The sequence below is a fragment of the Pristis pectinata genome, chromosome 1, assembly GCF_009764475.1.
Source record: "Pristis pectinata isolate sPriPec2 chromosome 1, sPriPec2.1.pri, whole genome shotgun sequence".
Classification (NCBI taxonomy): Eukaryota; Metazoa; Chordata; class Chondrichthyes; order Rhinopristiformes; family Pristidae; genus Pristis; species Pristis pectinata.
In genome coordinates, this window is record NC_067405.1 from 72,052,936 (window position 1) to 72,074,789 (window position 21,854).

Genomic DNA, 21,854 nt, shown 5'->3' on the forward strand with positions numbered 1-21,854 from the left:
CATCTACAGTGCCTCCCCTTTGTTCCCCATGTCAGTCTAGGGCTCTGGGTATAAATCTGGCTGGGAATTGTAAATGAGGGCTGCTTACCAAAGCTTATAACCACTCAACTCTTGGTCGAAGTGTCAGCTTGGATCAATGGGCTCATGGTCTGAGCCCCCATCCCTTCTTACATCATAATTGTATCTGATTCCGCCTCATCTAGTCCTAACTGAGACCACAGTACGACGCTCCGAAGAATATAGAAGCTGGAGTAGGCCACTCGGCCCCTCAAGCCTGCCCTGCCATTCAATACAATTGTAGCTGACCTGCCCCAGGTCTCATCTCCTCTTCTGTGCCAGTTCCCTAGATCTTTCAAGAATGTATCTCCCAGCTCTTTAAATACCCCCAGTGACCTAGCCTCCAACACCTTCCAGGGTAGAGAGTTCCAGAGATTTCTGCAAGGTGGGCAGTGGAGGGGAGGGGCGCAGAGGGTGTGCCTGTGAGTTGGCCTTTGCAGGATGTGGACGGACATGTATCGCCTGCCCCCACATGGCCTTGAACCGAGTGGGAAGCCGTGACATCAGTTGGAAATCTATCACTTTATTGTGGGTCTGGGCTCACACTTCTGCAGTTCCAGTCGCCACACTGTAGGAGGAATGCGGTTGTGCTGGAGATTCACCAGGATGTTGCCTGGCTTGGAGGATTTTAGTTATGGGGAGAAATTGGATAGGCTGGGCTTGTTTTCCCTGAAAGGAAGGAGGCTGAGAGATGACCCTATAGAAGTATATAAAATCATACGAGGCATAGATAGGGTAGATAGTCAGAACTGTTTTCCCATGGCAGGGGTATCAGAAACAAGAGGGCATTAGGGTTAAGGTGAGAGGTAGGTGTTTTAAAGGGGATCTGAGGGGCAAGTTTTATTTTACAGAGACTGTGGTTGATATCGGGAATATGCTACCAGAGGAGGCAGAATCAGATACAATTATGCCATTTAAGAGGCATTTAGCCAAACACTTAAATAGGCAAGGCATAGAAGGAGGTTATCCTAACTGGGACAAATGAAATGGGCAAAAAAGTCAGCATGGATGCGATGGGCCAAAGAGCCTGTTTCTGTGCTGTACAACTCTGACATTCGACCAGATAAGGAAGATTCACTTCCCTCAAAAACACGAATGAACCTTCTAGGTTTTTAGGGCAGTGCAGTACTTCCTACTAATGCTATCTTTTCATTTCATGTTTGATTAACCAAATTTAAATTCCTGGAATGCCGCTGGGGGTTGGAGAGTGGGTGGGATTTGAACTTGCGTCTCTGGATCTGAGTTCTGGGCCTGGGGTTACTGGTGCTGTAACATCACCACTAGCCCAGAGGAGACTGTGTATCAAACTGAGGTGACCGCAAACAGGGACACAAGGTCGTGACCAGTCCTCGCCAGCCCTCCAGCTAGGGTTAGAAAAAATCAGGCAGTGACTGTCTGGGTCTCTTTGAGCCTCCTGCAAGATTTTTTTTAATCGTGCATTAACTTTTTTGGGGTGATTTGGACATCAGTGGCAAGGTCAGCATTTAATTGCTGATCTCTAAGTGCCCTTGAGAAGGTGGGGGTGAGCCTCTACCTTGAACCACTGCAGACCTGGTGTCGCTTTGTCAAGTACCCGGTCAGACTTTCTGACTTAAAGCTCCACAGAAAACCACCCACCTCCTCCCCCAAAAATTACATTTATTCCGATTCGTGGGACCGGCAAAGAAAAAGGCTGGAAGACGACTTTTGTGATTTAATTGACTCAGTTTAGTGCTTGGGGGAAAAACACCTCCCCCCAGAATTGGCCTGTGATGTCTGATCACTAATTCCCTCAGGATTACTTGGCCTTCCAATGGCAAACATGCTGCTCAGACTAAGCCAAGTGAGCTGGAGGGGCCAGGCGATACCCATCCAAGGGAATGCATGTCACCCACTATGCTGAAACATCCCCTGAACTGCCATGGCTCAAGGCCCTGCTCAGGAGGTAGGGGCCCTTAGAGTCATGCTCACAAAAACAGGTCCATTGACCCACCACATCCATACCAACCAGTAATTAAGCATCTAAGCTCACCCCATATACCAGCACTTGGTCTGTAGCCTTCTATAGGGTACAAATACTCATCTAGAAACTTAAATATCAGAGCCCCTACCTCCATCACCCCCTCAGGCAGTACATTCCAGATTCCAAACACCTTCAAGGTGAAAAAGTTCCTTGGCAGATCTCCTCCCTTTGCCCTAAAGCTATGCTCTCTAGTTTTGGACACCTCATTCCATGTCACATAATCAGCCCTACAGGACTTTATATAATTACCACCCTTCATATTCCAGACCTTTCAATTCATGCCAGCACTACTCTGAATGCATCGACTAACTACTTTAACTTTTAATGTACACAGCTAATGAGCTGATCATTACATACTGATACTCAACCTGAACTCCTAATCCCATACCTGTTTCCCAATCAGGTCCTCCACAAGTTCACCCTATCCCTGGAACTGGTCCCTTCTAAGCCTCAGAAAACAAGCTACTTCCTCATGCCCGAATGCTGCTGATGTCCATTACATCTGTGGACCCATCTCTGTCTCTGTGGCTTCACCTGAAATCGCAGGGGTCACAGGCCCACCGGCGTAAAGAAGGAAGGCTGTCATTACTTACTGCTTGCTGCACTGCAGCCACTTATCGCCCTCCTTCCCACAGTTTCCTTTCTCGGTGCCTTCAGTGTTGAGCTTCTCGTAGCAGAACTTGTCTGACCCCAGGGCCTCTGTGAATGAGAAAAGCCGTCAAAGTCCTATCTTACTCAAGAACATCTTGGCCCAAATGACTTCACACGTCCAATCTCATCGGACCCGTGAATCTAGAGCAATTTAACTTTGTCTACCAGCCTCTGATACCCCCTTAATCTCATAGATTTGAGGGAATACATTCCCACTCCTTGCAGCTTAACCCCTTCAGTCCTGGAGTTCTTTAGGTGAACAGCACTGCAGACCCAAGGCATCCTCCCCAGGACTGAACACAGAATTGATGGGATATATCCACAGCTTTATATACAACTTCCACTGCTTTGATATGAAGACCAACACTTCATTAGCTTCAGTTCCTGCCAGCATCACTTCTAAGTTCAATGATTAAATGTGCCATCAACCCTCGACCACGATCTTAGTGTGTTGCCCTTTAGCCGAGCTTCCCTTACCTGTTCCATCGGCAAGACCAGTTCAGCTTACCTATCTCTGCCCTGCCTAGGTTTATTGGAACCCGCACCCGTGCCTTTCTTATCTCCAGACCTGGTGATTCAAACACTCCCCAGAATCCCACCCAGCAGCTTCTGTAAACCCGAGTTCATCCAAACCGCTGCTGCAACGTCCTTGCTTGTACTAAGGGCGCTCACATGTCCCTCCTTCACCTGCCTGTACACTGCACTGGCACTGCCTCTATTATTAATATCCTCCTGTTGCCTCAAGTCAAAGTGACCCCTAAGAATAGACAATCTTAACAAAAATACTGCACATTTAATAGAAAAATGAAAGAGGTTCTTTTGATAGGTCACTTAAAGCAGCATGAAAGCAATCCCAGGACATTGTTAGTGAGGGCCAATACCAGAGAAACTCCCACTCCCCAATGGCGCGATTATTAGACTCGTACGGCATGGAAACAGGCCATTCAGCCCACCACATCCATGCTGACCAGCATGCACCCATCCTTCTTAATCCCATCTTCCAGCACTTGGCTTGTTGCCTTCTATGTCCTGGCGATTCAAATACTCGTCTAGACACTTCTTAAATGCTGTCAGCAACTATTGATGTTCCTATTATTTCCACAACTTCCGCTTTCAAAGCCTCACTTGTTTTCATGTTTTCCTGCAGTCTTATTTTGTTAAGAAAATCAAATTAGTTGAGGCATTAGCCTTAATGACCATTGGAGGTTGAGCTGAATGCCGGGGTTTTCCAACCCATAGCCAGTCAGGAGTCAAACTTCAAACACGTGGCAGGCAAGGCAGAAACCATCCTCAAACTATGGCTAATGAGAGCAAGTAGTCAAGACAGCCAGCTGATGAGGGTCTGTTAGGTCTTTCAGTGCAAGTTCTGCCTCTATATCACATGTAGGAGAGGTTATGGGTTGTTTTCTTTGCTCACTGATTGAATAAAAGGTATTAAGTAGATGTTTCAGACTTTGCTAGCTACCACACATTTGTCCAAGGTAAAGGATCCGTTGACCAGGCCAGTAGGGACATGTGACAATATCCTAGATGAACCCAACAGTTCGAAATGGAAGGACTCCACATTCCTAAAAGATAGACAAAGGCTCCACATTTCCCAAAGGACAGACAATCTTCCATGGATGTGGATTTGAACAAAGTCATTTTGGAAAGATGTGCTTCATGCAAAGAAAGCAATCATACACAAGGCTAAAATAAGTAATAGGAGCAGGGATAGGCCATCAAGCCCTTCAAGATATTCATCAAGATCTTGGCTGATTTTCAATGTCAATGCCATTTTCCTGCACTTTCCTCTTATTTCACAGTCCCCTGTTGATTTTTATTTCGAACAAACTTAATGACTGAGCTTCCACAAGCCCTCTAGGGTAGAGAGTTCCAAAGAGTCACCACCTTCTGGGTGAAGAAATTTTTCCTCATCTCAGTCCTTAAATAGCCTGCCCCTTATTCGGAGACTGACAGCCCTGGTCTTAGAGTCCTCAGCCAGGAGAAATATCTTCCCTGCATGAATTCTGTCCAGCCCTGTAAGAATTTATTTTTATTTAATTTATTTTTACAGGGCGGCATGGTAGCGTAGCGGTTAGCGCGACGCTATTACAGAGCCAGTGATCGGGGTTCGATTCCCGTCGCTGTCTGTAAGGAGTTTGTACGTTCTCCCGTGTCTGCGTGGGTTTCCTCCGGGTGCTCCGGTTTCCTCCCACATTCTCAAAGATGTACGGGTAGGTCAATTTGGGTTTAAAATGGGCGGCGCGGACTTGTTGGGCTGGAAGGGCCTGTTACCATGCTGCAAATAAAAATAACAAATAAAAATAAAAATTTTGTATGTTTCAATGAGATCACCTCTCATTCTTCTAAGCTCTAGAGAGTACAGGCCTAATCTCTTAACCTCTTCTCGTGCACCAAACCTGCCCATTCCTGGTCAGGTGACACTTTGTTGCACTCCCTCTTTGCAAGTACATCTTCATTAGTACAGGAGTCTAAAACTATACCCAATACTCCAGGTGCTGTCTCACCCAGGTCTGACATAGTTTCAACAAGACATTTCAATGTCTGCATTCAAATCCTCTCATAATAATGGTTAACATACCACTAGTCTTTCTAACCACTTGCTTCACCTGCACTTGGCTATCAGTGACTTCTGTACCAGGAGACCCAAGGTGCCTTTGAACATAGATTCTTCCCAACCTGTCACCGTTAAAGAAGATACACTGTTTTTCTGTTTTGTACATCTAAATTCACATTTTTCCACATTACATTCTATCCACTGTGTTCACTCACTCTGCTTGTCCATTTCCACTTGAAGCCTCTCTACATCCTGCTCCCTACTCACAACCCCACCTGGTTTTGTATCATCAACCAACTTGGAAAAATAACATTTTTTAGTCCCCTCAGCCAAATCATTGATATGGTATCTGCTAACCTGAGAACAATCTGTTTAATCCCACTTATGCCTTCTGTCTGATAACCAATTCTTTCAGGCACGTAATGCCTCTCATCTCTAACCTGATTAAGCTCTAGTGTGGGACCTTATCAAAAGACTCTGAAAATCCAAACACACCACATCAACTGCTTGCCCCTTATTAATTCAATAGTCATATCCTCAAAGAACTCTGATAGATTAGTCAAACACTATTTTCCTTTCATAAATCCACGCCAACTCTGCTCAACTCTGTTATTATTTTTAAGGTGTTCTGTTATTACATCCTTCATTATAGATTCCAGCATTTGCCCTGCCTAGGTAAAGTGATGCTGAGAGTAAAGGCCAAGTCAGACAGTTTCTACAACTTCAAACTGTGTTTAAAAAGCTGTTCGTGACAAGCTAAAAGCCTGGAGCTGTAAATGGAAGGAATAAAAATAAACTTAAAAATGCCCAATGCTGTGTCAGTCTTACAACATAAAGAACCAGAATGATGTAATACCTTCCTCTTGAGGGTGCAAGCGATCATCTCACATGCACGACAGTTGGCATAATGTGGCAGTGATATTACAGCACTCCACCTTGTAACATAAATGTTTCTTGTTTACCAACCTTTTAACAAGTTCTTTCCATCCACAATCCAATTTATAGCTTTATTTAAACCACATTGGATATTTAGCACAAATCCCAAAACCATATTCAATGGAGGGAATGAGAAGGTCTGAACACCATAAAAGATAGACTGAGCTTTCATAAGTTAATGATGTTTGTTTCTTGCATTCATCACATCTTAATGAGATGCAAATTAAAGGAAAATAGATCCTTTGAAAGGAGCAAATAAAACATTACTATCAGCGACACTGAACTTGCAAATCTTGAATCATTGCTATTATGTCCAAAAACCTGACTGCCCTCCCCAGCCAGCTCCAGTATTCGTCTCTCGCTCCCCATCCCTTTCCTCCACTTCTCTCCATCCTCCCCACCCCCTACCCAACTTTCTCTGCCACTTTCCCTATTCTGCTGCAAGGTCACCGACTGTTTTCCTCTCTCTACAAGCACTGCCTGCCCACTGGTAATCCCCATCACTTTTAGATAGCAGAATGGCTAATTAAAGGCAGAGGTGACCATACACTAAGTCCCGAAAATGGCAGTCTCCTTACTTGAGCCCCATATCAGCTTGCACTGGTTGTCTCTGGTTTTACACTCCCCACTGAAACAGCGGCCCTGCAGGACAAGAAACATCCTTGGGTTAGTGAAGACTGAACTGTGACATCAGGAAACACAGCAATGATGGTCCGAATGAAGAACGAGATCCACTCACCTGGTTCATGTCACAGGCATATCCATCCTGCTTGTGAAGATTGGGAGGGCACTGGAATAAACAGATAATCAGCACAATTAAAATTCAACCGTGGGCAAGGATAAAAGGACCATTATTCATCCTGCCACACTGCTGGATGGAACACACAAAAATAGGAGCAGGAGTAGGCCACCCAGCCCCTCAAGCCTGCCCTGCCATTCAATATGACCATGGCTGATCTACCACGGACTCACCTCCTCCGTGTCAGACACCTATCCCCCAATCTTTTAACAATTTATCTACCTTCACTTTAAATACTTCTAAACTTTCTGGGGGGGTAGGGAATTCCAGACATTTGCTAGCCTCAGTGTGAAGAAATTTTGACGTACCTCGGTTTTAAACGACTGGCCTCTTATCTTGAAACTGTGTCCCCTCATTCAAGACTCTCCCACTAGAGGAAACATTTTGACATCCACCCTGCCATGTCCTCTTATGTGAGGCAACATGCAACTGGTTAAAATCAGGATAAATAAAGTTTCATAGGGATGTAGTGGCACATAACCTCCACCCATGCCGAGCCATGATTTTGGTATTGTGCAAATGAACAGCCTAAGGTGGATACTTGAGCAGTGCAGGAGGCAGAGGGAGGAAATTTGAAATGTGCTGGAAACAGGATCACACTTGTGGTTAGTTACATGGATTTTTCCCACTAAAGTAATGACTAATAAACAGGGTTCAACTTTGGAGAAATCCCTCTCTATGTGGCAAGGTTAAGGAGCAACCATTGCCCCTTCTTCTTAGACAGACTGTAACCAGGAGTTAAAGAGTTAAATCAAGAGAGCTGGTTGTATACCATGTTTGTATTTCCCTCGATAGTCAAAGATCTAACTGAAGTTCTTGAGGTGAATGTCGTTGAAGGGGAGATGGGGTAAAAAGGAGAATATAGAGCAAAGGAAATAAACAAGATCACAATCCTTCCAGGGTTGGAGAGAGGGGACATCGAGTCATACAACAGGGAAACTGGCCCTTCGGCCCACCACATCCATGCTGACAATCAGGTGCCTATCTAATGTAATCCCACTTTCCAGCAATTGGCCCGTAGCCTTCTATACTATGGCGATTCAAGTGCTCGTTTAAAAATACTTCTGAAATGGTGTGGGAGTATACACCTCCACAATTCCAGGTAGTGAATTCTAGACTTACAAATGAAAAAAATTCTTCCTCAAATCTCCCTGAAGTCTCCATCCCCCTACCTTAAACCTCCACCCTCTGGTTAGAAGCATGTCTGCCACGGGGAAAAGTTCCTCACTCTGTGCTGGGGGAGGCAGGCGGGGAATATCATGGGATTGCAATAAGCTACTCCATCATTTCTCTACCACCTCACACCTCCTGGTCCCTGCTCTTCACTCAAACGGACAACAGGTACCTGGCCAGAGTCTCCAGTGCAGTACTCCGCTATATCACAATCATTCACAGGGTCTCGACAGTCGTAACCTCTCTTCAGGAACTGAGGACCAGAGCACAGAACATCGAGTTACTTACTGGCCTTTGAAGAGAACCAAAACACGTACAATAAATATGGTCTGGTCACATTGAGGTTTGCAGGAGATCACTCGGCACATAGTCGCTGTCATATTTCCCACATTAAAATATTTTGTCTATACTTCAAAAGGGAGTGCTTTAGGACACTCTGCATAGAAGCAAGATCTTAATGACTTTCACAGCCCAAGTAGTTTTGGTTTGCCCTGTGAATCCATTCCTGGTGCTGAACGTGTTGAACAGTGTGGGAATGTTGCGATGTGATATTAAATTGGTAAATTGGTTTATTATTGTCACATGTACCGAGGTACAGTGAAAAACTTGTTCTACACACCATCCATACAGATGATTTCATCACATCAGTGCACTGAGATAGTACGAGGGAAAAGCAATAACAGAATGCAGAATAAAGTGTAACAGCTACAGAGAAAGTGCAGTACAGCCAGACAGTAAGGTGCAAGGTTATAACAAGGTAGATTGTGAGGTCAAGAGTCTATCTTATCGTACTAGGGGACTGTTCAATAGTCTTATAACAGCGGGTTAGAAGCTGTCCTTGAGCCTGGTGGTATGCACTTTCAGGCTTTACTAACTGACCAGACTTGTTTTGCCTGCAGGAATAAACATTTATAGTGTTCAACAACTCGCACATCCAGAGTTAATCATTTGCCTTCTTTTAACTAGCAATGGCAGCCATGCTTTCAGATGGCTGGGACTTTAGCTCCAGAGTTCCCTCCCCAAACCTTTGCCTCCATCTTCAAGGCTCTCCCTGAAGTCTTCCTGTTTGACATAGTCTTTGGCCACATGACCCATTCTCCCCTTGTGTAGATCAGGCAGATGTTTCATGTTACCTTTTGGCCCATTAAGACTATACCGGCTCACAGAACAGAGCCGCTCCCCCATTAATTCACCCATCAACTCGGCTGACCCTCCCCAGATTATCCCACTCACCTATCTACACACTAGGGGCAATATACAAGAGGTAATTAACCTACCAACTTGCAAGTCTTTGGGATGTGGGTGGAAACCTGAGCACCTGGAGGGAACCTACACAGTCACAGGGAGAATGCGCAAACTTCAGACCACACCTGAAGTCAGGATTGAACCCTGGTCTCTGGCCCTGTGAGGAAGTGGCTCTGCCAGTGGCGCTAATGCGCAACCAGACATTTATCCGGCGGTTGCTCCTCTGAAGTGTTTTGGGAGCACCAACTATGTTAATGATGCCCTGGAATATGCAAGTTGTTGATGTCCAACAGACAGCTCTTTATTCTGTGATCCTCTCTGTCTCAAGTCATATATACCTCTTCTGTTCAAAGGTTTGCAGCTATGGGGTATTTTCATGAACTTCAGAGCTACACAAGCCAGCAGAAGCTAGCAGAATGGAGATCGTTGTTCCAATATAGGAACACTTGAGGTTACAATGCTCTGAAATCCAGAATAGGACTGTCCCGTCAAACTGTGGTGATAAGCGCCAGGAATGTCCTTGGAGCCGTTCTGCCCCGACAACTTAATCTACTGTGATACTCTCAAGGGATGGTGATTGATGACAGCTCATCCAGCAAATGAATGTGCAGAAAAAGGCAGTTTAGCAGCTGCCAGCATGTGGGTAGCACACTGGTGCAGCTAGTTGAGCCATTACCTCACAGTGCCAGAAACCTGGGTTCAATCCTGACCTCCACTTTGCATGTTCTCCCTGTGAACGCATGGGTTTCCACTGGGTGCTCTGGTTTCCTCCCACATCCCAAAGATAAGCAGGTTGGTGGGTTAAATGGCCACCGTAAATTGCCCCTAGTGTGTAGGTAAGTGGTGGAACCTGAGGCAAGTGATGGGAATGTGGAGAAAATGAAATGGAATTAGGGTAGGATTAGTGTAAATGGGTGGTTGATGGTTGGAGCGTACACACTCATACACACAAACGTCCCCACCGTATCTTTGCCACAACAGCGGGGTCAGACATTCCCCCATGGAGCTCCCTCCAGGAGGCCCGTGCAGAGTTTCACGAGATTGCATGGTACTGGCCAATCCACTACCTGGCAAGTGTGATTGCAGCAGGGTCCATCACTGCAGTGGGCACCATTGGCAAGGGAGCACTTCTTACAACAGGTCCCGAAGCATTCCTGGGGGAGGGGACAGAAATAAGGAAAAGTCATACACAGCTTTGACAATGAAGGTGGAAAATACCCAGCAACAACATGGCAAACCTGTTCCATGCCAGTGTCCCTGGTTTGCGAGTGACTCTTCCTATCCTACAGGAGTATCCTCCTATGCCCTTCTCCCTCACCTGTTCATCTCACTTCCCCTTCATGCATTTGAACCACTCCAAGGAGATTTCCTCTCCATTCCCAATCAGATTTATTTGTGACTTTTCCCGCATATATGGTTCCTGTCCAAGCCTTCACTATACACCTGCATAACTGAAGACCTCAGTGTAGCGGTTAGCGTAACGCTTTACAGCGCCAGCGACCGGGGTTCAATCCTGGTCACTGTCTGTAAGGAGTTTGTACGTTCTCCCCGTGTCTGTGTGGGTTTCCTCGGGCTGCTCCAGTTTCCTCCTACATTTCAAAGACGTACGGGTGAGGAAGTTGTGGGCATGCTATGTCAGCGCCGGAAGCGTAGCGACACTTGCGGGCTGCCCCCAGAACACTCTACGCAAAAAGATCCCTTTCACTGTGTGTTTCGATGTACATGTGATTAATAAAGATATCTCATCATCACTGTGCTACCTGAACACCTCAGGGAGTGCTATCAACAGTCCAGTGTACTGGACAATTCTCACCCTTCCTTCCTGTACAGGACACAGCATGTTTAAATAGAACATGAACAAGAGATACATACAAACACTGCTTCCCTTGCTCGACCACCCACCCATGGACTGGAACAGCTCCCGACCTGGTGTCTGACCGGAAATTTGGATCGCAATTACTCGAGCATTTCGGAAGAGGAATAAGTTTCTCATCTGGTTTGCAGAAGTCAAATGCTTAAATGATGAGACCCCATTGGATGGTGAGGGGCGGATGTGGGAGGGCAAGCAGCAACTGGGCACCCGGTAGAGCTAACGGAACCATTTATTTGTTATGCCAGCATCCAGGAGCAGGGATCCGCAGGGTCTGTGAAGTGCAGGTGTCATTTACCAGGTTGCCAGCTGGGAATAACCCAGTGCTCACGTTGCCCAGCAATGCCATCAGCCTGGCCACCTTCACCCCCTCCATCCGAGGAGGAGTCAGGGCAGCTGAAGCACAAGGCAGGCCTCAACAATCAGGAGCAAGAAGAGAGGTGCACACTCCAAGCTTACCATTCGCAGTCCGCAGTCACACTCCTCCCCAGACTCCACGTATCCATTGCCACACTCCGTGGTTTCAAAGAGCTACGGAGCAACAGAGGGAGAGAAACTGCACAGTTATCACTCTGGTTAGAATCAAGAACAGAGACACTAGGGGCCGAGCAGTTCTTTGGCAGGTGTGCCGTGTACCAATGTTCTGAGGTTTGATGGGCCAAATGGCCTGATGTGATGCATAAAATATGGAAATACATCTCTCCTGATGTCTGATGATGCCAAATTCTAGTGCACATGAAGCCCAAGGCTTCGGAAGGTCTTGTGTGGGTAAAGAAAGAAATTAGGACAATCAAATACTCAAATCAGGTATTGGAGAAGGGATTACAATCAGCTCGGGTGGCGGAAGAACAAGGAGGAGCGGTTGTGAGGGTTATTTCCTTTAACTTATGGTGGACCCACCTGAAGCCAGACTCCTCAAGCAGGAACCAACTCAGACAGCTTTCCTCAAGTAACAATAAATTAAGTCAAAGCAAATGTCTTGTCCATATAAAAACAGAAAATGCTGGAGAAACTCAGTGGGTCAGGCAGCATCTGTGGAAAGAGAACTAATTAATGTTTCAGGTCTGTGACACTTTGAGGAGGGTCATGAGTTCTGTTGAAGGGTCCCAGACCCTAGTTCTCTTTCCACAGATGCTGCCTGACCTGCTGAGTGTTTCCAGCATTTTCTGTTTTTATTTCAGATTTTCAGTCTGTACAGTTTTTCTGATTTTTATTTTGTCCATACGGTCAACCCAAGTTGATCACAGGCCAAGTATGTGTCAATGGAAATCACAGAATCGCATCCAGACATCTGTAACACACCTTTGCAGGTCACCATATTTTCTGATCTTCTCCACAGATTACTGTGCATAACACGGAGCTGAAACATTGGGGCAGCACTGTAACGCAGCTGATAGAGCTGCTGCCTCACAGCTCCGGAGACCCGGGTTTGATCCTGACCTCTGCTGCTCTATACATGGAGTTTGCACATTCTCCCTGTGATTGACCGCGTGGGTTTCCCCTGGGTGCTCCAGTTCCCTCCCACATCCCAAAGACGTGTGATTTGGTAGGTTAATTGGCTGCTGTAAATTGCCCCTAGTGGGCAGGTGAGTGGTAGAATCTGGGGGGTGGGGGGGGGTGGGTGGGTGATGGGAATGTGAGGAAGAGGATAATAAATAAATGGGTCTCAGTAGGCTGAATGGTCTATTTCTGTGCTGTATCTTTCTATGACTCTGCAATCCACATGCCAAGTCCCCAAATGCAATTACTGATTAATTTGTTTTTCTTAGCAATTCTCCACCAGACAGTACTGGAGGTCAGGACAGACCAGAGTTGCTGGAGGTGTAAGGTACTAGCTGAGCTACTGAGCCTCCAAATGTATGCCAATGTACATCGCTGACTTGGGCTGTTTGTATATTTGAGAGTATATTGCTGCAGTTTTTGCTGTCACTTGCTATTTGAAATACAAAGTTGCGAGGATGACATTTATTTGAACAAATGACTGCAGAAGAAAATTAAAATTTCTCTGAATTACAGGTCATTATGAATTCTGTTTTTGTGCAACATTGAATAAGAATTACACTGCTGGTTCTTTTTCAGAAAGACTGCTGCATAATATCTAAAAGCTTGGCTCAAAGCAGCAATTGTAACAAGGTCAGAAAAATGTCCATAAGGTCCTTTTATTCAGTAGAGTGGAAAAAGCATTTAAATCTGATGCATCTGGCCAATGCATAGGAGAGAATTTGAACCAATGTAAGTTGCATCTTTATAGATTAACAAAATTTTTCTCAACAATAATTTACTTTGTATTGAGATGTTTATAAATAATTAATCCAATCTGCTAATTCAGCAGCTTTGAATTTGAAATTCTGTTCTATAAAAGTACTACAAAACATTTTATAACAAAAACAGAAAATGTTATTCAAACAACATTAACAACACAATACACAAAGGACTGCACCTTTACCATCACATTATTTCACTCCATGGAAGAAATTCCCTTTATTCCACCTATCACCCTCCCCCACTTTCTCTGTTACTTGGACCAACTTGTTTCTCTCTTTGTTAGTTCTGATGAAGGGTCCCAGATTAAAATCATTAACTGTTTCTCTCTCCACAGATGCTGCTTGACTTGCTGATTATTTCCAGCATTTTCTGTTTTTATTTCAGATTTCTAGCATCTACAGTTTTTATTTAATATATTCATTTACTAGAACATAGTTTGCTTGTTGAATATTGTTCCTTAAAAAACTGGTGCCTTGACAGACTGACTTGTTTTTAGTGTTTTTAAATGCATGTGTATCACATTTAATACACATGCATTCAAAAGCATGAAAAACAGAACAATGGTCTACTGAAATTGAGACATGTCTATTTATCACAGGATTTGCATTAAGGAAATCTCACTGAAGTACAAGTCGTTACTCACTCCCTACTGATGATAACACTGAAGGAGAGATTTTTAAATTTGGCAGGACATTCCTGAGCTTCCAGGTGCCTGCTGTTTTGGATCCCTATCCCACTCCTGCTCTCATGTGGCCTCCCACTCTATTCCAGTGAAGCCCAACATAAGCTTAAGGAACAGCACCTCATCTTCCATCAAGGCATGATGCGGCCTTGGGACTTAATATTGGATTCAATAACTTCATATATCCTCATTTCTGTCAATGTTGCTGCAAGTTTATTTATCCTTTATCTCTCTCCACACCCACTGTCTGATTTGCTGGCATTTCCATCATTCTCCCTTTCAGGAACAGCCCTGACTTGCACTTCATAGCTTTAATGCGTTTGTTTCTTCTCTCTCTCTCTCTCTCTAATTGCCCTCATTAATCTATCTATCAGTTCTGTAAATATTGGGATCACCCAAGCAACCCTGGTCTCATCTTATCTGGAGATATTTCCGTTATCCTATCCATCCCTCGTCACCCCCTCTGCAACTTAAAACTTCCCCAGTTCTGATGAAGGGTCTTCGATCTGAAACATTAACTCTGCTTCTCTCTCCACAGATGCTGCCCAACCTGCTGAGTGTTTCCATCATGTTTTGTTTTACTTAAGAGTTTACCCATTACTGCAGAGAGTAATTTTAATTTGACAGCCATTTTCTCATCTCCTGTCCTGCAACTTTTCAGCAGTCAGTGGGGGCTAATATGATTGAAGTGTCTAACTGTAATATAATATAGACTTCTCAACCCTTTGATTAGGTTCAGCAATGCATACAGATTACTTTCAGGAGTGATTAGATTCAAGCATCCAAAACATTGGGCAAGCAGGCTTGACTCTGTTGATTGTTCCCAAGTCTAATTTAATCATTACTTGGGGCATCATAGGAGAATTCAATCCTGACCTCAGATGCTGTCTGTGTGGAGTTTGCATGTTCTCCCTGTGACCACATGGGTTTCCTCTGGGTGCTTCGGTTTCTTCTCACAGCCCAAGGTCATATGGGTTGGTGGGTTAACTGTCTGTTGTAAATTGTCGCTAGTGTGTAGGCGAGGGGTAGAATCTGGGGGGAGTTCACGAGAATGCGGGAAGAACAAAAAAAATGGGATTAATAATGCTGGATTAATGCAAATTACAGGAAAGGTTAGTGGGGGAGTGGGATCACTTTGAGAGCCACCATCGACTTGATGGGCTGAATAGCCTCCTATGTTGTAAGGAAATATGGAATCACTGTATCCTGGTGCAGTCAATGATTTATATCTCTGAATCACCTCCACTTGCGAAGCAGGAAGGGTCCCAAGATGTCCTGGTGGAGTTCCCGATTACTGCACTCTCAGCATTTAGCTCAGGACTTGGGTCTCTAATGTTAAAACCACCACCCACTCCCCCAAAGAAGAACTGGTCCCAAGATGGAAACAAGAGGCGAGAACGCAGATAAGTTTTGACCATATCACAATATAATAAAAAGGAAAGTTTGTAATGGAGGAAGCTTGGAGATTCAAGGATGATAGTTTGTCAGGTAACATTCCCTGCCCTGTTTGGGGAGTTAAGGATTTGGAACAACTCCCATGTACTGAAAAGCAAAAAAAAACCTACAGTTGCTGGAAATCTGAAATAAAAAAAGGTAGAAATACTCAGAAGGTCAGGCAGCATTTGGAGAGAGAGAAATAGAGTGAGAGAATGTGAGTTATAAGTTGCTGGGCGGTGGGGTGTGGGGGAGGGTGAAGGGAATCAAAAGGAATGTTTGAGATAGAGTGGAGACCAAAGTTGTCAAGGTGACACAGTTGCTTTTGGTGCCATTTAGTTAACAGGTGTATGAGGGCAGATAGAGGGAGATAAAGGAACTGGAAGATGTAACAAACAGCAGTGCCGGGAAATCTGAAATACTGGAAATACCCATCAGATCAGGCTGCATGTCTCCACGGATGCTGACCGACCTGCTGGGTATTTCCAGCACTTTCTGTTTCTGCTCTTGTCCTTCTAACTGGGTGAATCTGAAGTTTAAAGTTTGTGACAAAGGTTGACGGAAGTAGAGGGACTGGATTAAGCTAGACCCTTGGGGTCAGAGAATCCTACCTTTGTTGGTCTGTTGAAGAGACAAGCTCCCCCACCTCTCTGTAGAAACTCTTTGTATTCCATTATACTGCACTTGGAAAACTTACGGGGATGGTAAAACCTGGAGGTGGAGCACAGTAAGAACGGATGAGAACTCAAACAAACCGCTCCGAATCCAACCCTGCCCAATCAAGTAAAGCTGATCAATCCATCCAAGTTTGACTCCCAACTCAATAAAGCTGAAACACAAGCTAAGCAAAGGGGTGAAAGGTTCCCGCAGGCAGAGCTGAAGTTACTATCAAATCAGCATGATCGTTCCAAATAGGGGAGTAGTCTAGAGGGGCTGAGTGGCCTACTCCTGCTCCAAAATCACATGTCTGCTTGTAATCCAGTTCAGCTAAAACAATCAAACTCAGTCCAGCCTGCATAAAAACCCAATTCAAATCGTTCTTACAAATGGAGCCAATCAAAAAATTAGGCGCAAGCCACAACCTTCAACCCACACTCAGCTCCAAGCAATGCAAACGTTATAGCTCAAAGGGCACTAGCTTTTTGATAGCCAACCGGCCTGGGCCAGTTGGGCCCTGATCCCATTGGGCTTGGGTTGGAAATGGGAGCTCTGTGTGGCCTTCCCCACAGCACAGAGACTCCTCAAGTCAAACTGGAGATGAATGGCATTCCACTCCTCAGCTTCTATCCCGTGTCAGACCACGGCGGGGGCTGCAATCTCCTGGCAGTCACCATGCCCTTTCTCTGCCACAGTCTGCTTCTCAACGTACAGCCACGAGCTACTGACCCGTCACAACCCAAGGTCAGGTCGCAAAATGAAAGCTATGCAGTTGCACAAAGCACAACAGAGTGGCACATAGGCATGATGGAACAAGACTTCCACACCCTGAGTCACTCTGAAGGAATCTGACGGTACTTAGGGTTGGAATCCATGGTGAAGCAAGACTTCCACACCCCGGGTCACTCTGGAGGAACCTGACACTACTCAGGGTCAGAATCCACAGTGGCCTGCTGAACCTATCGTGAGGGAGGGTGGCATCTTTTTACTGTCTTCTACAGCTAAGACTGCTCCAAAATATTCATTCAAAATCTCTGCCACTTCTCTCTTTCCCATTATTAATGCCCCAGACTCGCTCTCCAAGGTGCCAACCGTTGCAGGAGCTACTCGCTTCCTTGTCATACGTCCATGGAGCCTTTTATTGTCTGTTTTTACATTATTTGCCTTTTTATTCTTGCACACCGTCTTCTCCCTCTTTTTGGTCATCCTTCACTAGTTTCCAACAATTTCCCAATTCTCTGGCCTGCCTCTAATCTTTGCCTTTTCTTTCAATTTGATCCCATCCTTGGTTTCCCAGGACATTGGTGAGACCACACCTGGAGTACTGTGCAGAATACTGGGTCCCCTTATTGAAGGGAGGATGGGGAAGCATCAGGAACAGTTCAGAGAAGCTTTAATGGATGAACATCTGGAACAGGTGGGCTGTCTTATGAGGAAAGGTTGGACAGGCCAGAAGAGTGAGAGGGACAATTGAAAGATCCTGACAGGATGGATGTGCAGAGGATGCTTCCTCTTGTCGGAAAATTTACAACCAAGGGCCTCTGTTTAGATACAAGAGGCTGTCCTTTTAAATAGATGGATGATATTTTTTTATTGGAGGGTTAAGAGCCTGTGTAGCTCTCTTCAAAGGGCAGTGGAAATAGAGTCTGTGAATATTTTTAAGTTGGACACAGAGGTTCTTGATAAAGTGATGGAAGGGGTTACCAGGAGTGAGAAGAATTAGATCAGATTTTACCTCAATGAACAGGGGAGCAGAATGCGGAGCTCAAAGCCCTACTCCTCCTCCTTTTATGCGTGTGCTAGAATGCAACATTTTGGTAGAAAAAGCAAGGACAGGCAATATAAACAGGGGTGCAAGGACAAAGAGAGCTGGGTGGGAGGGGGTATGTAGCACAGTTCAATGAAAGAGCAGAGCAGGTTGGGAAAGTGGTGAAAAAGGCATACAAGCTCCCGGGATTTATAAATAGAGGCACTGTGGACAAGAGCAAGGAAGCCATGAAGAACCTTTATAAAACACTTTCCAGCCATAACTGGTGGACGTCCCTAGCTCCAAACACCCCACTTTGAGCTTCAGAAATGTTTCACTGGCTCTTCAAAGTGTTTTTAAATTCCTCGAGGGAATGAATAGCGCTGTATAAATACAAGTTTATTTCTCTGCATTTGCTTTTGCTCTATTTCGAGACAGGAATTGTCTAACACTGGAGCATGCTCTCTGGTTCAGCGAGGTCAGGGCCAATCTGTGACCCAACTCCACTTTCCTGCCTTTCCTCATATTCCCTGATATCAGTGATTAACAGAAGTTAACGTCAGAGTTGAACCTGGCATTTCAGTGCGTCAGTGGACAGATGCCAGCTTGGGTACAAAAGTAAACTCCGGCCCCTCGGTGACCAAAACAAATTGGAGTCAAGTCCCACACCCATTCCCGACCCAACACAGAGGCATTTGTAGAGTCTCCCGGAAAAGGGGGCCCTCTCCCCTGAATCCAGGTAGAGACCCACACCCACCACTCCCACAGCTGCCAATCCCCACACAGTGGTACTGAGGTCAACGTGAACCTCAGGCACCAGAAAGGCTCCCTGAACCCGGGCCGTGAATCACACCCCATCACCGACACCAAGTCAAACTTGAAATGGACTCCCGGACACCCTCCTATCCCGGGCCAGACTCCCTTAGCGGCTCCGAGTGCCTAGCTGACAGTCACTGAGCCAAACCAACCTGGATGAAGTGCTCAGCGCGGCACGTCCCAAACCGATTTGACCAAAGCCAAACCTGTGGCAGAGGGGGATCCCGGCAAGCCTGGGTTGGGGGCAGGGCTGAGGGAGAGGATGTTGGAGGGTGGGGAATGGAGAGGGTGCTGGAAGCTGCTACAATGGCTCAGTAATGGATGCTTACCCAGAGAGCGGTGGGGATTGGGAATGCCACACACCCACCGCAAAGGTTAAGGGGCATAACACCAAAGTATTTAAGGGGAAATTAGATAAGGGAATGAGGGAGGAAGGAATAGAAAGATATCCTAATACAGTTAAGATAGGAAGCATAAACACTGACATACCTCAGTGGGGCTGAATGGTTACTCTCTGTACTATCCTATTTTAGGGCATGGGCACAAAGTTATGGCTTCCCATCTGTAGTAACTAACCCAAGAGCTCTGCTCATCAGTGCACGCAGTCCTTTATCCAGGGAGGACACGGTGGATTTTCACTAATTGGTGTCTGAATTAAATATATTAGCGGCGTAAAGTTTTGCCGTGGGACATTCCCAAAACACTGCCACCCGGCCACCGCGCCCCCCCCCCCCCCCCAGAGGTGGCCTCCCATAGATTGGGTACAGAGGCGCCTCAAGTTGAGGCTCAGAGTGTCCCAGGCTGAGAGTAGAACCCACACTAAGGGCTCTCGGCCTCACTCGCGCCTCTGAAGTGATCCGGGGACATACTGGATTAGTTTGAAATCCACAAAACTTTTCAAACTAAATCTTGTAAACCATTGATGCCCTTCTTCCCCTCAAGTGTCATTAGTGAGGCACACAAAGCCAGGTCTGTCCCTTTGAACTTATTGCGAACACGAACACACGCACATACTTACTTCATGGTGTTTTCATTCCTTTTTACTCCCTTTGCCACCTTCCTTCCATTGCCGCTCCCCAGCTCATGGAGTTACACAGCATGGAAACAGGCCCTTCGGCCCAACTCATCCATGACGACCAAGATGCCTTCCTGAGCTGGTCCCATTTCCCCACATTTGGCCCATATCCCTCTAAACCTTTCCTATCCATGTACCTGTCCAAATGTCTTTTAAATGTTGTAACTATACCCACCTCTGGCAGCTCATTCCACATACCCACCACCCTCTGTGTGAAAAAGTTGTCCCTCAGGTCCACTTTTTAAATCTTTCTCCTCTCACCTTAAACCTATGCTCTCTCGTTTTAGACTCCCCTATCCTGGGAAAAGGACTGTGACCATCCACCTTATCTATGCCCTCATGATTTTATAAACCTCTACAAGGTCACCCCTCAGTCTCCTTCATTCCAGGGAGAAAAAGTCCCAACCTATCCAGTCTCTACTTATAACTCAAGTCCTCCAGTCCTGCCAACATCCTTATGAAACTTTCTGCGCCCTCTCCAGCTTAATCAGGTTGTTCCTATAGTAAGGCAACCAGAAATGCACACAATGCTCCGGATACGGTCTCACCAACCTCTTGTACAGCTGTAACATGATGTCCCAACTCTTGTACTCAAGTGTCCCAAGTACAAGAGTTGGGATGTCATATTACAGCTGTACAAGAGGTTGGCAAGACCGCATGAAGGCAAGTGTGTCATCTCGCCTGCTTTTTACTAGGGAGTCTCTTACATGAGAAGGGAACCCAGCTGTTAGTTGAGTGAGGCAGTTACCTCCATCCCTGATGCCTGCTCCATCACCTCCACCCGCCCTCCACCAACATCCATTGTACACCCACCGCCAATCGCTTTGCACTAGCCCTATTCCTTCATGTCCCACTCACCTAACCTCTCTCTATCCCTACCACAAGACTACCAACCATTCCCAACGCCTCTGCCACCCTGGTCCCTTCAAAGGTCTGCGCCCCTCCCTCTGTCTTGACACCCATCCTTTCTCGTATCCCTGATCCCCAATCCTCTCTGCCCCTCCCATGTCCGCTGCACTGCATCTGACTGACAGAACACGCCCATGTACCCTGGCCGTTGGGGGGTTGGGATCTCCTCCTCCCTCCCCCCCCCCCATCCCTGCCTCGCTCTGAGGCCCGATTTGTCCGCCTCACCCGAACACCCCCCTCCCCAACCAGTCTGGGGTTTAAACCTTCCTGTTTCAACAATGCACGCCCGCTACAGTTCAACATGACCCTACCCTGTGTCTTCCATGATGCATCCAGCCCAGGAGCCTGGACACTCACATTCCTCTGGAAAAGAAAACAAAAACACACGGCGCAGTCAGTTGGTGGGCTCTGCGGCCCCCTTCCTTTCACTGGTGCACCACGGTCCCACAAGAACGCGCCCAATGATCCGCCCACTGTAATGATGGCAGTATGACACCAAAGGAGAGCCCTGGAAAAAACAGAGAACATCACCCCCTACCCCACCCCCCCCCACCCCGCTGTCCTCTCCCAAGCCTGAACTAGGAGAACACACTCCCCCACAGTTGCAAGCACAGTGTGGTGTTTTGATGTTGCTTGGATGGGTGACAGGACAACTCCTGGGCCAGGAAGCTCGCTGTTTGTTCAGGCCCAAGGTCCTCCCCCCACGTCCCAACAATGTGTGGGTCAGTAGGTTAATTGACCGCTGTGAATTGTCCCGAATGTGCAAATGAGTGGGGGATTAGGCAGGGAGCTGATGGGAATGTGGGGTGAATAGGTTACAGGAATAATAATGGGAGAATGAACATAGAACAGTACAGCACAGGAACAGGCCCTTCAGCCCATGACATCTGTGCTGACCACGATGCCAAAAGAATTTGTGCTGAACAGAATGCAGAGTAAAGTGTCACAGTTACAGAGAAAGTGCAGTGCAGGTAGA

General features: G+C 46.2%; 1 protein-coding gene across 4 annotated transcripts in view; it reads right to left on the bottom strand.

Annotated features, from left to right (window-relative positions):
- Positions 1-21,854, bottom strand: part of adam23a (ADAM metallopeptidase domain 23a) — a 132,872-nt gene that overhangs the window by 34,053 nt on the left and 76,965 nt on the right. For all 4 annotated transcript variants that reach the window (XM_052028780.1, XM_052028786.1, XM_052028773.1 and 1 more), the window contains exons 14-21: positions 21,190-21,241; positions 16,286-16,385; positions 11,753-11,824; positions 10,491-10,577; positions 8,351-8,431; positions 6,946-6,996; positions 6,785-6,848; positions 2,653-2,758 (exon numbers count right to left, since the gene is read on the bottom strand). In XM_052028780.1, the coding sequence (XP_051884740.1) occupies positions 2,653-2,758; positions 6,785-6,848; positions 6,946-6,996; positions 8,351-8,431; positions 10,491-10,577; positions 11,753-11,824; positions 16,286-16,385; positions 21,190-21,241 (613 nt within the window). The remainder of the gene's footprint in view (positions 1-2,652; positions 2,759-6,784; positions 6,849-6,945; positions 6,997-8,350; positions 8,432-10,490; positions 10,578-11,752; positions 11,825-16,285; positions 16,386-21,189; positions 21,242-21,854) is intronic.